The sequence below is a fragment of the Gorilla gorilla genome, chromosome 11, assembly GCF_029281585.2.
Source record: "Gorilla gorilla gorilla isolate KB3781 chromosome 11, NHGRI_mGorGor1-v2.1_pri, whole genome shotgun sequence".
Taxonomy (NCBI): domain Eukaryota; kingdom Metazoa; phylum Chordata; class Mammalia; order Primates; family Hominidae; genus Gorilla; species Gorilla gorilla.
The window spans coordinates 93,716,194-93,730,513 of NC_073235.2; the positions used below are offsets into that span (position 1 = coordinate 93,716,194).

The window sequence follows — 14,320 nt, forward strand, 5'->3', positions numbered from 1 at the left end:
AAAAGGATTCTAATAAATTCAAAAGGATTTAGACCGAAGCATAAGGATGTTGAATTTGGTTTATAGTCTTTTTGCTCATCTATATTTTCAGTTTTTTTTCTGTAGTGAACATGTATTACTTTTAATTATTAAAAAGTTCCTTGAAAATTTCAAAAGTGGCCTATTTTCTTGACTTTTCTATTGGACCGTGAGTTCCTAGAGGGTGATGCAGGGAGGGGGAGGTACCACGATGTTCACTGTGTTCTTAGCACTTTACACCATGCCAGCAGCACAACAGGCCTCAATACTGTAAAAGCTGGTTGAACTGAATTGAATGGAAATTTAATCTAACCCCTCTCAGAGAGATGAGATTCGGTGCTATTTTAAAAGATCTAGGAAGGAAATTCCAGTTTTTCTGACTCCCTTAGCTCATTATATTAGGTACTGAACCACATCCTACAGGCTTGGCTCCTCTTTTGCCTTTGTTTTGCCATCAGGATTTGCTGAGAGTTACTGTGTTCATGAAATCTTGCCACATTGGCTCCATTTTCTTACCTAAATATGTTTCTCATGCTATTCTTAAAAGCATTAGTGATCTTGTTGGGAGCCAAGTAGCTCAATTCTGTTTCCTGCCCTTTGTTGTTAATATGTTTTTGGAGGAATGGATCAAAGTGGCTTGAAGCCACTGTCATTGTTTTGCCTTCTGGTCTGCTGTGACCAAACCAAAGGATGGCAGCTGTGAGGACGTGCATTGTTGTACGACTCAGTTGTCAATCGGAAATTTGCATACTTGTTTTCACTTTGTATATCACTGAATGGCTACCATGTGCAAGAGGCTGTGCACTGTGCTTTCAGGAAATAAAGATGAATAAGGCATGATTCTTGACACCAAAGAGCTGATTTTCTAGAAAAGGTGCTGTCATGCATACATGACCACTATACAGGGAGGTTAATGAGTGGAACTGGAGTCAGATAAAACACACTTGTTACTATGCGAAGAAGAATCCCTGTAGGTGCTGTCTCTGGTGTATATTGCTAATAATGTTATACTGCTAATGATGTTATAATATATGTGTTTTAAATGTCCTCATTTACAATTACCAAAGCAATAGATAACTGCTTTCACTAAGTTTTCCTGCAAGTGACTCTTTTGGCTTTGTTTTAAAAGTTCCTTTAGGCTGGGTGCAGTGGCTTATGCCTGCAGTCCCAGCACTTTGGGAGTTCAAGGCAGAAGGATCATTTGAAACCTGGAGTTTGAGACCAGCCTGGGCAACATAGCAAGATCTTCTTTCTATTTAAATCTAAAAAAAAAAGAAGTTCCTTCAAATTTAAAACCATGTTAGTGATTTAATATTCTTATTAATCATTGCAACCTCAGCTCTGATTTGTGAATATTCTTTCAAATTCTACAATAAAAGTGTTTCAACGTATACATTGTTCTTATCTGTGGTACTCTGAGAACTTCAAATTCAATGGAGGAGCACGAGATAAGATGAATTTTATTTTAACTTATCATCCATCTCCTCTTAGTTATTATTTAATTATTAATTTGGAATAACTCCTTTGTAGTATCATTTTGATATTGAATAGTGGAATTACCATGCTGGATATGCTGTTTTGTGTAGCCATCTCTGTGTGTTGGGGGGCTATGTTGGTCTTGACATTCCCAAGTGCAGATGATGTTGACATATGGTAGGTGGCTTGCAATTTAAGGTTAGTGATTGGGTAGACTCATTAAGTTTACGTGGTAGGTCACAGATGGCCATTTTCAGATGCTATAGGATGTTTACGCTGCATTCTCTTGGATTTTGAGGAACTTTTGAAATGCTGCTGTCAGTATTTTAAATGGTATTTTAACTTTGCAAAAGATACCAGTAAATGAATTAGTGTATGTTGAAATACAGGTAGTAATTTTGGAAGTTCTTGAGATGAGAGTACATAGGGGAAGGAACAATTGCAATAATATATTTTGTTCTTCTTGGATGGACAGAGAGCTGAAAAGAACTGGCACAGCCTGTGGAGTTGCCTGGCACCAGTTGGCAGGCTTGTGGCTGGCCTAAATTGGTACCCTTAGATAGAGAGACTGCTTTTCTGGACTAGTAACCCAAACTGAATATACTGCCAAGTCCCAAAGTTTTGAAACTAGAACATGGTCTGATAATTTGTTTCCTGGCCTTGGTACTTTGCAGATTGCCATAGTTCTTGGTAGTAGAATCCACCTGGGGCTAGTAAGAAGCGTAAGAAGCAGTAGAGTGAGGTGGCACCTCTCCTGTGCTACATCTGCGTGGCAGGAGTGCTTATTTCTTTCTCAGGCCACAGAGGCAGAGGTGGTGCTTGGGATAGGTTACATCTCTATGTCTCCCACCTCCAGGCAGAGTGAGCCCTCTGAGCAGTGCCATATGTTTTCCTCTCTGGCCTTTCAGACAGTCCAGTTTCACAGCAAGCTTATCTTTTTCTTGTAAATCCTTAAGAAATAGCCAACCCATACTCTGGCATCTTGAATTTTTCTCAAATTCTCTAATGCCGCAGGCATAAAGGTCCAAATCTCAAGATACCACGGGCCATGGTTTAGTCCACTATTTCACTATTAAATAGCGAAGATGATCATCTTCGCTTGTCAGTCCAAGACAGCAGGTCCTCATGCCTGTGCCTTAGATCAGCCAGTTTTTGCTTTTTGGTGTATTATTTAGAACACTTCACTTCCTGGTACCAGTCTCTTACTAGGTAAAATGCTTTCTGTTGCAAATAATAGAAAATCCAACTCAAACAGCTTAGACAATAAAGAGAACTAATTGGCTTACATCACTGAAAACTTGAGAGATGGGAGCAAACTTCAAATGCAGTTTGATCCAGAGGTTTGGGATGTCATCCAGGCTCCAGTACTAGTAATTCTAGGTAATTTTCTTTTTCTCTTTTTTTCTTTTGAGACAGGTTCTCACTCTGTTGCCCAAGCTGGAGTGCAGTGGTGCAATCTCAGCTCACTGCAACCTCCACTTCCTGGGTTCAAGCAATTCTCCTGCCTCAACCTCCTCCTGAGTAGCTGGGATTACAGGGGTGTGCCACTACCGCCTGGCTAATTTTTGCATTTTTAGTAGAGACAGGGTTTCACCATGTTGGCCAGGCCGATCTCAAACTCCTGACCTCAAATGATCCACTTGCCTCGGCCTCCCAAAGTGTTGGGATTACAGGCGTGAGCCACCGCGCCTGGCCAATTCTAGGTAATTTTCTTGCCCTGTCCTCCTCCATGTGTCATCTTCCTCTTCCTACCAACCCTCCTCATGAAAGTAGAGATGGCTGCAGTAGTTCCAAGTGTCACGTCTGCAAGTCACGCCGTCCAGAGACAGAGAACCTTTGTCCTGGTATTCGAAGCCACACTCTCAAGCTCAGTCACATGTCCAGCCTTGAATCAGTTACACTGGCTAGAAGATGAGAATATGTTGATTGACTTAGCCTAGATCACATGTTCATTTTTGGTACCCAGAACAGCATGGATTCCTTGTGAGGGCTCTTGGAAGGAAGGATGTAGATCTATAACAGTATGTGTCCAACAAAAAGTATCCCCAGTGCTCTACATACATTCTCATTTAATTCTCCCTAGAGCCCCATGCGAATTCTTCTAATGGTTTATGGAAATGTGGAGTTAGCAAGTGATTCTGAAACTTGTGCCCATGGTAAGCACATAGCTCCTTCAGAGAAAAAAACAAATGGATCCTTTTGGTGGAGCAAATACACGAACTAATTTCATTGACATGTCAAAGTGAACCAAACCAAGGCTAGAGATGGTGGTCACAATACCAGAAACCACCGTTAAGAAGATATGGAAATACCCCCACACCGTTTCCTTAGTGTCCTATTTTTACCTTGAGAATGAGGTAGGCTGTCACTGGATCTTCTCCCAGTGTCCCTAAATGCTAAAAAGATAAACAAAACAAAGCAAAACTGTTTGCATGATTCAATGACTCTTGGTGTCACCTTTTCAGTGTGGCTTGCTTTATTGTATTTTGGTTTGCAAAATACAATATTCAGAGGTCTTCACTGTTTACCAGTTACCTGTAACTCAGCATTTCTTTTGCACTCTATTCCTCTTTGGATTAGAAAGTTGGGATGAGGTGTAAAAAATTAGATATAAATTCCACATTGGAAAAGATAGTGAAGCGGGTAATTACAGAGAAAGATTGGCTGCTTAATTATTGTTACCTGCAGGGAAGCTGTGTTGTCTTTCTGCAGCTGTTCCTATAAATAGACTATATACAGGAATCCACCCCAGGGCAGAGTTCCTCTTTGCTTAATTTAAATTGCTGGTTTGAGGTAGTTATTTTTGAAACCCTTCTCAGGTTGACTTCCCCCTTAATCCCTAAGCCTTCTTCCCTCATCTGCCAAATTATATGTAATGCATGGCAGCTAGAGCGCTTTTGGCATTACATGGAGCCTGAGAACTTGAACTTTGATTCAAATGTTAATTTATTGTGGACAAATTTATTGTGACAAATGGTCCTCTCCCTGTGCAAGTCCTTCTGTGGACTCTGGCTCTGGCTTCACCGTCTCTGTGGCTCCTGCTGCATTTCCATAGCATGGCACGTGCCTCCCACCCCCATCAGTTTTGTTCTGAAACAGAGCCCAGCCAACTTCAAAATATACAGAGCAGTTCTTTGGGCCGACGTTGTTGAGTTTTAGTGGTATCTGGGACTTTTCTTTCTTTCTTTTCTTTTTTTTTGAGACAGAGTCTCACTCTGTTGCCCAGGCTGGATTACAGTGGCGCAATCTCGGCTCACTGCAAGCTCTGCCTCCCAGGTTCAAGCAGTTCTCTGCCTCAGCCTCCCGAGTAGCTGGGATTACAGGCACTGCCACCATGCCCGGCTAATTTTTGTATTTTTAGTAGAGATGGGGTTTCACCATCTTGGCCAGGCTGGTCTTGAACTCCTGACCTCATGATCCACCTGCCTCAGCCTCCCAAAGTGCTGGGATTACAGGCATGAGCCACCGCACCTGGCCTATCTGGGACTTTTCGTTCCAGGTGTATTTGGCATAAAATTATAAAAAACATACAGTAACAAAAAAGTTACCTATTGTTTTTCTTTTTAGTGTTAAATACTTCCTTATTTTATTTATGGGAGAACCTCTCATAAATTCATCTTAGTCTCTCCTTTTTGGCTTTTCATAGCCAAAAACTTGTTTTAATACGATCAGTAAAAAAGGATATGTTTGTGGGTTCATATAAATTGCTAGTAATTAATAATAATGAATTTCTTAATTACTAGACCTTCCTAGTTCTCTTTAAACCAGACCAACTAAATGTAGTTTCTGCTGCTTCTACAAGACCTACTGGATGTTCTAGACTAGAAGTGGGGGACATTTGTTTAAGTTGCTGAGATTTCAGTAAGGACACCAACCTTTATAAGACATAGTGTGCCGAAGTGACTCCTTAATAGGAAGAATCAAATGTCCTTTCCACTTATTATCGGTGGCAGGTATATATGTAAGTATTTATTAGTATTCTGAAGTGTGATTGAGTATCAGCACACTGAAGTTATATAAAACTGGCTTCTACATTGGAAACATTTAGAGAGAATGGCCCAGATGAATTTAGTTTTACCATTTTACCATTTAGTTCTGGTAATATTAGGAAAAGTAATACAGACACATGTGTGCATACACACATATCCCACACACTCCTATGCTCAGAAATTTGAAAGATTTTTAGTACTCTTGACAGTGATCAGATTGGAAGCCTTGGGGATTAGCATTCTGCTGTTGGGTGGCACCATGCACATTAGTAGCAGGGTAGAATGCTGCCTTTGTAGCGTGCCTCTGTTTCCACTTGGTAGATTTTCACATTGAACCAAAGGGAAACTGTAGTATTTCTGGTCTGTTTACTGCGTGTTAATTTGATTCTGCTGTTATAGTGGCATGTCTGTTGGTACAAGAATTAAGAACGTAGAGGCCACTTTTATCAGGTTATGTTATACTGGTAGCCTGTGATTTACAAGTGGGTTGTGTTCTTTTCTTTATATGTCAGTATTGATTGTCTGGAATGAAATTTCCTCCCATAGATGCCATGTTAGTCGTGGTAATTGAGTTCTTTCACATCAAATGCAAAACATTTTTAAGTAACCATAGCAAGTTTCATAATCTCTGAGCTTCAATTTTCTTATCTTAAAGTGGGAATGACAATACCTACCTCATAGAGTTATTGTGAGGGTTCAATTAATGTAAAGTTCTTGGTATAGTGTCTGATATGTGGCAAGTAAACAACAAGTGTTAGCAGCATCATTTTTTATCATCTTCGAGGAAGCAGGTTCATATAGTCTGACATTGGTACACAAGGGCTGAGGGAAAGTAGGGGTGGGTTAGGTTCCCCCCCTCCCCGGAGTTTTGCGACTCTCTGCTGAGGAGAAGACCATGGCTTTCTAGTGGCTTTTTCTGTAGGTGGACTTCACCAGGGAGGATGGACTTGGGAAGGAGGTTCATTTGTGGCAGCAGGTTGGCAAATGGGGCAGCTGCAGCCAAGTCAGAGGATCCTGATGTAGTTCATAGGGAGGAGAGGTTATGACATTTTTTTAAGGCTAGTGAGGGTCATTTGGAGCTACCAGTGTTGGATTTCTGCAGTAGTGCCAAGAACCTATTTGAAATTATTTTGCTCGTTTAAATTGACCCCTTTCCCTCTCTCCTGCAGCTGGAGACCATGGCCAAAATGGAGGTGAAAACCTCACTTCTGGACAATATGATTGGAGTTGGGGATATGGTTCTTTTAGAACCTCTCAATGAGGAGACCTTCATCAACAACCTCAAGAAGCGCTTTGACCACAGTGAAATATACGTAAGTACACACGAAGGTCATCTGTAATGTTTAGACTTTGTATTTTGTGCCAGAGAGCTGTCTTTTCTTCCTCAGACTCTTCTTTGTTTTTTCTCTCTGTTTGAGTCCAGCGGTATTTGCTTATACCCTCAGAAAGAGTTGAGTTTTTACTGATTTAGCCCATGAGTAATGTGGATTAGACAAGTCAGTCTGCTTTCTATGATCAACTGTGTGCAAGTATTGTAGTGGATGTTGGAGGCATTCTAAAGCAAGCAGAATACTGCCCTCTGAGGAATTTAGAACGAATTTTGAAATCCATAGGCATCTTCTTGGATACCTTCATAAGATTAACAAAGTCTAATCAGGGAGAAGCTACTCATTGAAATGCAAGGCAGTAAACTGTCAAAAAAGACATGAACTTTCTCGACATTTGTAGTTAGTAGGGACAGGAGCAGATTATCAGATAAAAATATGTGCTTGGTCCCTGAAGATTTGGCTATAGTCATGTCCTACTGTACAAAAATCTAATGCCATATACATAAACAGAAGCATAAATATGTATATGCTATAATAGGAGAAAATTTCCTGTTGTAAAAAGTCTTTATAAAGGATTTCACAGGGTCAAGTTCTCTAAATATTTTAAAAACATGAAGAAAAAGTATATTTATATGCAGCTTTTCTGGAGTTTGCATAAAGCATCTGCAGAAGTAAAGGTGTACTGTTAACTAAACCAAAGAAATGAGGCATTGATTCCCTGTACCTGCAGCTGGGAAGGAAACAGAATGTTTTGGATGGGAGCAGTTTTAGTGGACTCTGCCTCACTTCCTGAGTTCTCTTTCCTCCTTTTTAAAATGTGCATCTGTGCATGGAGAAGAACTGGATTATTGGGCATGCTTAATATTTTTCTGTTTATCATTCTAGGGAGGAAGTATAAATAAATAAAAGAGATAATACAGTGATACAAGTAGGATCAGTTATAACTTTTGTGGAACTAATATATTTTGTAAAATTATATGCAATTTATAAGCTATATTATTTTATGTCATAGATAGCTCTCTTTTCTAGATAGCCAACTCTCTTTATCTGTTGGAGCTGCGATATCAAAATACCATAAACTAGGTGGCTTATAAACAACAGAAATTTGTTTCTCAACAGTTCTAGAGTCTGGGAAGTCCACGGTGAAGGGGCTGGCATATTCAGTGTCTGGTGAGGACCTGCTTTCTGGCTCACAGATGGCGCCTTCTCACTGTGTCCTCACATGGTGGAAGAGGAATACTCCTTCATAAGGGCACTAATCCCATTCATGAGAGCTCTGTCCTTATGACCTAGTCAGCTCTCAAAGCCCCACCTCCTAGAACCATCACATTGGTGACTAGCTTTCAATATATAAACTTTAGGGAGATAGAAACATTGAGACCACAGCACCAAACATGTTTCAAGGATGATTTTGAGTAATTTATTTATGAGATAGTAGTCATCCTCTAGGAATTGACCTTTTCATTCTTCTCACTTTGTATTGGTGGAGGTGGGGGAAGGTTGATGGTAACATGAGGCCTGTGAATATTGCTTTTGGAGTCTTAATTGGATAACTGGATACTAAACTGAAGTGTGTTTACAGTTCAGAGATGCGATTATTTAAAGTGCTGATCCAAATGGAAAAGGTATAAAATGCTGCTGCAGAGCAGGGGGTGGCATTGTTTGGCTTGGCAGTACCGCCTGGTGTCACCTTCCCTCCAAGCGTAGCAGTTCTGCTTTCAGGTGGGAAAGCTGAGGGTTCTGCAGCTTTAATTGAAAGTATGGTCTGATATCAAATAAAAGACAGACTTTAAACATTGGTCTTTGAGATGGAGATAGGCAGAATCAATTATATTGTAACTAACGTTACCGATCATTTTTCTTTTTGGCTCTAAGAAGCACAATTCACTTTTAAATGAATTGAAAATAAGATGGAGAGTAGAACATTACGTGCATTCAAATACCTGATTTGTTGTGGCCACTAAAAATAAAACAATCACCTTTTTAACAAAATGCCAAGTGTTAACATTCATGAGTCTTTAGCAGACGAAATGTCTGGATTTCAGCTCTATGTAATTTTATTTTCTAAACGTCCTTTGTGTTTATAAAACAAAAGCAGAAAATTGATTTCAGCTTCCAGATATTCATATCAATTAATGTTTTTCATGATAATTCAGGGCTACTGTTTCCATGAGATGTGTGCCTTTGTTTTGTAACTTCAAACACCTCATGTTGGAGGGCTGGGCATTCTCTATTATAAGTGAAACAAGAGATTGTAAAGTAATGTGTATAGTATGATCCTTTTGTAAAAGATGTGTATGGGGGTTTACGAATATGTACATATGTTTGTATGTATTTGTATGTACAGAGAGACAGGCATGTTACCTTCAGGTACCATAGTGGGGTGGGTTGGGATGGGGCATAGGGACAGGGAAGGTTACTCTTCTAGACCTCTGTATTGTAGGACTTAAGTCAATCATATATTGCTTTTGTAATTAAAAAAAAGCTGCATGATAAATTTGATTACCACACTCTCCAGCCCCACATGCCATGTATTCTTCCCTGGGGAAATCTATTTCTGGCTCTTATTCTGATAATACTCCTGCTTTGCTTTTGTTCATGGGTTGCTGCAAAATTGTCTAGCTTGATGCCCAAGGCTAAGTTAATATGAGATGCAACATTTTACTGTCTTCTGCTTCACTCTGTTTTTCAATTCTTTCCCAGAAAATGAAGATGCAGTTAAAAAAAAAAAATCTTTTAAGGTCTTATAGCTTCATTTTATATTATAAAAATGGGTGACTCTCTAGGGATGATCCATCATGTGAGCATATTGAACAGTAATTTGTATGTTCAGAGCTATGTCTGATAAGGGGGCCAGTGAACAGAAAGACCCTTGCCCCAGACTTTTGAACTCTGGATACACCCATAGCCTCAGCAATCTCCTATGTGAACCAGCTCTAAATCGGGGGGTTCAGTTCTAACATCCTGCCATCCATCTCCTCTTCTCCTCCCCCCCCCAACATATTTAGAAATGAAAAATAGTCTGTATCTTCCCAGAGCTCTCGTGAGGGATTGCTTTGCCCCTGGGTATGAGTTACGACTCTCTAGAACATTCACAACCCCTAGTGATCCTCTGGATCTGTAGCAGCTGACACTGGAAGCAGACTCCCTTGTCATCCTGTCGTACTAAACCTGAAGCTCTGGATAGAACAAGGCATTCTGGAGTTAGTTGGAAATGTCAGGTAGTGTTAGAATGTGCTTTTTGCAAGAAGCCGTCACACCCACATTTATTCGCCTGAAAATCTAGAAGTCATTCTGCTTTCACAATTGGTTTGATTTAGTGGCTCACTGGTATCACTAAGGACTTTGTGACTTACTGTCTGCTTTGCCTTCGTTGGCTGTTTCTTCATTCTGAGGCTTCATAGTAGCAAACCAGCTGTAGCATTCCAGGCTTTGCATTCCCGGCTTTGCATTCCCGCATCGCGCTGGCTAGAAGAAGAGGCAGTGCTTCTCTTCTGGCATTCCAAGTCAGAGTCCTGAGATTTACCTTGGTTAGGCTGCCGGAGTCACACTCCCTTCTCAAACCGTTGACTGTGGCCTGGAGATGGCATGACCTGAGCGACTTAAGAAAATGATGTTTAAGATCAGAGTTGAACCAGATTTTTCCAAAGTAGATCGGCTGTATGTGAGGGGGTGGGTTCCCAACCAAATATATCTATTCACACACTAAGAAGAGAAAAGGGGCAATGGATGCCGAGGAGCCCACTCACTGTGAACTCCTCACCAGTTTGGTAGGGAGTTCTGTAATGAAGTGGCTTTTTTGATGTTGATGTCATGTTAAAGGATGTGTCCATGGGAAGAATTGGTCACTTGAGTTCTAGGCTTCAAGTGTGCCCAATGGCTTGCTTCTCAGACTTTTCTGCTGGTGAACTTCTAATGGCAGAGAAGAGTAAACAGCTTTCCCCAGGAACTCTGGAGCATGGTCGAAGTCCTGCTTCAGGGAAATTTTGCCGAAATGTTTACTTTCAAATGTAATTCAAAGCTTTATACTGTTCTCTAGTGCAGATGGGTTGTTTTGAACTAATATACCCCTTGTAACCCTTTGAGTAAGTTGCATGCTCCAGAAATATCTGTTCTTCACTTTGAGGTGGGTTGACACACTTGTTTAAATAGTACTGGATTGGTTCATAGCCATCTGTGGCCTGGTTGAGTCTCTAAATCTGGGACAGTGGAAGATATTGACGTGGTCTTCGCAGTTAGGGCTTGGGCTATTCAGTTGGAGATGGAGGAGGATCAGGTGAGATGAGATGGGGGAAATGCTGAAGTGATGCTGCAACACACAGGGTCAGAGACTCTCTTTACTTTTTATTCCTCCATCTTGGCGGAGTGTGGTTCAAGCTGGGCCCAGCTGCAGGACATGCTGTTTGGTCTGACAGGCTCCGTGGGGTCAATGGCTGGGAAATGCTGGTCGTGACGTTCCCGAGCACTGCTTTTCTGTTTGCTTTCTGTCCTTTGTCAGACCTTCTTCCGGCCTCCCCTCCCCGGCCCCCAGGCCAGATGGATGGTAGCAGGATTTCATGTGGACTTTTATTGTGATGTAGGAGATGGCAGAGCTGAGATCCGGCCAGACATGTTCTGTTTTTAGGGTGACTGGTCAGGACTGTGGTTCTATTCAGGAACAGGAAAGCTACAATTTAGGCAAGAACAAGGCCCAGTACAAATTTGGAAACCAGAGAACCAAGGTGTCTGTTCTCTGACGAGAAGTATATTTGGTGCTGACCAGTAAATTTAGTTTGTTTTCTATCTGAATTGTAAGATTGGGGATCATCTAGATATAGGTGCCTGAGTTAGTCTAATTTTTGGATCTTATGTTAAACTAATTGTAGTTGTAGGAGTGACTACTTTAAAAGTATAGGAAAAGTTGTCTTAAGTTATAGAAGTTAATACTAGAATTACAATTCCCAGGATGAGATTAGATACTTTTATGAAAGATACTCAAGATATAAGTACCATATATTTGATTTAAAATATTGTAAAGTTAATGAAAACAATACTGATTAACACATTTATTTGAAGTTTCAAAACCACTTTTCATTTATACACATGAAAATCCCACCTCATGGGTATAATCTCTATTCCTGGGAATTTGGCGTAGATGGAGTAGTAGTTTTCTCTTGCTACAAAGTAAAGTGCACAGACTTAGCAACTTAGAATAACATACGTATATTATCTTGCTATTCCTGGGGTCAGGAGTTGGGGCCTGGCTTAGCTGAGTCCTCTATTCAGGATTTTCCCAGCTGTAGTCAAGGTTTCAGCAGGGCTGCAATCTTATCTGAGGCTTGAACCTTTTTGCAGGCTCATGGTGGTGTTGGTGGAGAGCAGGGCTGGAGTTCAGACAACCACCTGAGTGTTATTCCTGCTACTCAGCCCTGTTCTCCAAGTTTTATTCTTTATAAAATTTTCCTTTAAAGGTTTTTTAAATTACAAAATAACAAATGCTTTTGGGAAAAAAAAATTTCAAATAGTACAGCCAGACATATCATAAAAATGTAGTTTTCTCCCTTCAGTACCACAGGCCCATTGCCAGCGTGAACAGTAATTAATAGAATGATGTGTAATCTTCAAGATTATGTTGGGTGAAAAAACTAATTTTCTTGTTCTAGAGTTGGAAGTAGGAGGAGGTTCTCTTTTATCTAGACGGGCAGACCTTTACCCAGGTAATCCAGACCCAACAGAGTTTGCATGGAACAAGAGCAATCTTTAATGCCACCTCCAATCCCACTTAGATGAAGTAGGGAAGGAAGGAGGAGGGATCCCAGCCCTGTTAACATGAAATGCCTAGACTTGGTTGTATGTGAGTGGTTTACCATCAGTAGTGCTCAGCTTACTCTGATCGCTGCAAAGGTAGACCATTAAGGTAAACATTGAGAACAAATTGTGTGTGCCTTCCAGAGTGTAGCTTTGGTGTTTGAAATGGAGACACAGCTTTAGAAGCCTAGATAAAGCTGTTGAAAAACAGCAAATCATGAGGGTGAAGGGAAATGTCGTGTCTAATTTCCGAGCACCATCTATCTCTTGGACAGTCATTTTTGCTAATAACTTGCCAGCTTCAACCCATGCAAACTTTCCTAAAACCTTTGGTGATTGGAAAATTTCTTCCTCTTAGAATTTTCAAAGTTGACACATATTTGTTGCTTACCAAACTTAGAGAGTTTTTTCATCATGGAGGCACTGTATAGGGCTTGAAATATTTGTATAATACTTACAGTGCATTAACTTAAATATTCTGGTTGAAGCTAAACCTAAGGTTTGATTTGGAAGAAATTAAGGCCTGACATCAGATCTTTTGGAAGCAGTATGGTAGCACTAAGAAGCAAAAACTTGACGTCTAGTCCTGGCCCTGCCACTTAGTGAGACCTGGGACAAGTTAACTCCTTGGAGACTGTTTTCTTATTGGTTGGTAAAATGATAAATGATAACAAAGGACATTTTTGATTTCCTTATTGGTTGGTAAAATGATAAATGATAACAAAGGACATTTTTGATTTCCTTATTGGTACCAGCTGCTGTTCTAAGCACTTTACATGTATTACTCATTTAATTTTCACTAGAGTCCTATGTACTATAGGTGTTTTAATTATCTTTATTTTACATATGAAGAAACCGAGGCTCATAGAGGCTAAGTAACTGTCCACGGTCACACAGCAAGTAGGTGATGGAGCTGAAACTCACACCCAGGAAGTTCAGCTGCAGAGTCCATGCTCTTAATGATAGTCCTGCTGACTTTCCATGGTTGCTGTGAGCATCAAAGGATACTGTTGATACAAAAGCCCTTTCAATTCTCAAAATAATTGGGTATGATATTGAAGAATGTGTAGGTTTGGAATGAGGCAATCTGAAAATGACCTGGACAAATAATCAAAATGATAATCAGTATTCCTGCCATGTGTTGAGCTGCTCAACAGTGCAGTGACATGAACCAGCGTGACACAGAGCAAGGACATTCATTTCTAAAGTCATAGGTGATCATTACATGGTGCTCTCAATTCAAAGGAAAAGTGATAGCAGCCATGACAATGATTTTTTCCCCACTGTGGAAGGTGGGAGAAGATACTGGGAGGAGAGTATATTTCATCATATTCACAGGATGACAGGTAACTGACAGCTGCACATGGCTCTTCGCCTTTATGAGCACAAGAGAGAGGAGGAAGAGGAAGCAGTTCAGCACAGGGGACACATGGCCAGTTAATTCTGTGGCCAGTTCAACTGTCCCCTCTACACATGCATCTGTGTCTATTGTATATCCATAGTGCAGAAAAATTTTAATAATCCTAATTTCTAAAGAGAGGCTATTTTGTTGTTCAAATTCTGCTTTGGAAGGAGTGGAGGGTGAAATGACATGGCATACTGGGAAAGGTGTGAGCTTTTGGCTGACAGACCTGTTTGAACCTTGGTGACTTACAGTCACTGTGACCACTGTAAGGAATAGAGGTTCTCTCACCCATAAAATGGTCATCGTGGTACTTATCT

At 40.5% G+C, this 14,320-nt stretch overlaps 2 protein-coding genes across 10 annotated transcripts in view; one reads left to right on the plus strand and one right to left on the minus strand.

The window, feature by feature from the left end:
- The window catches only part of LOC134756693 (uncharacterized), a 103,045-nt gene extending 102,314 nt beyond the window's left edge, over positions 1–731 (minus strand). The window contains exon 1 of the mRNA XM_063695376.1: positions 535–731. Coding sequence (XP_063551446.1) covers positions 535–731 — 197 coding nt within the window. The remainder of the gene's footprint in view (positions 1–534) is intronic.
- The window catches only part of MYO1B (myosin IB), a 179,656-nt gene that overhangs the window by 24,982 nt on the left and 140,354 nt on the right, over positions 1–14,320 (plus strand). For all 9 annotated transcript variants that reach the window (XM_004032967.5, XM_019022522.4, XM_055379286.2 and 6 more), the window contains one exon: positions 6,653–6,796. In XM_004032967.5, coding sequence (XP_004033015.1) covers positions 6,662–6,796 — 135 coding nt within the window. In that variant the 5' untranslated portion in view covers positions 6,653–6,661. The remainder of the gene's footprint in view (positions 1–6,652; positions 6,797–14,320) is intronic.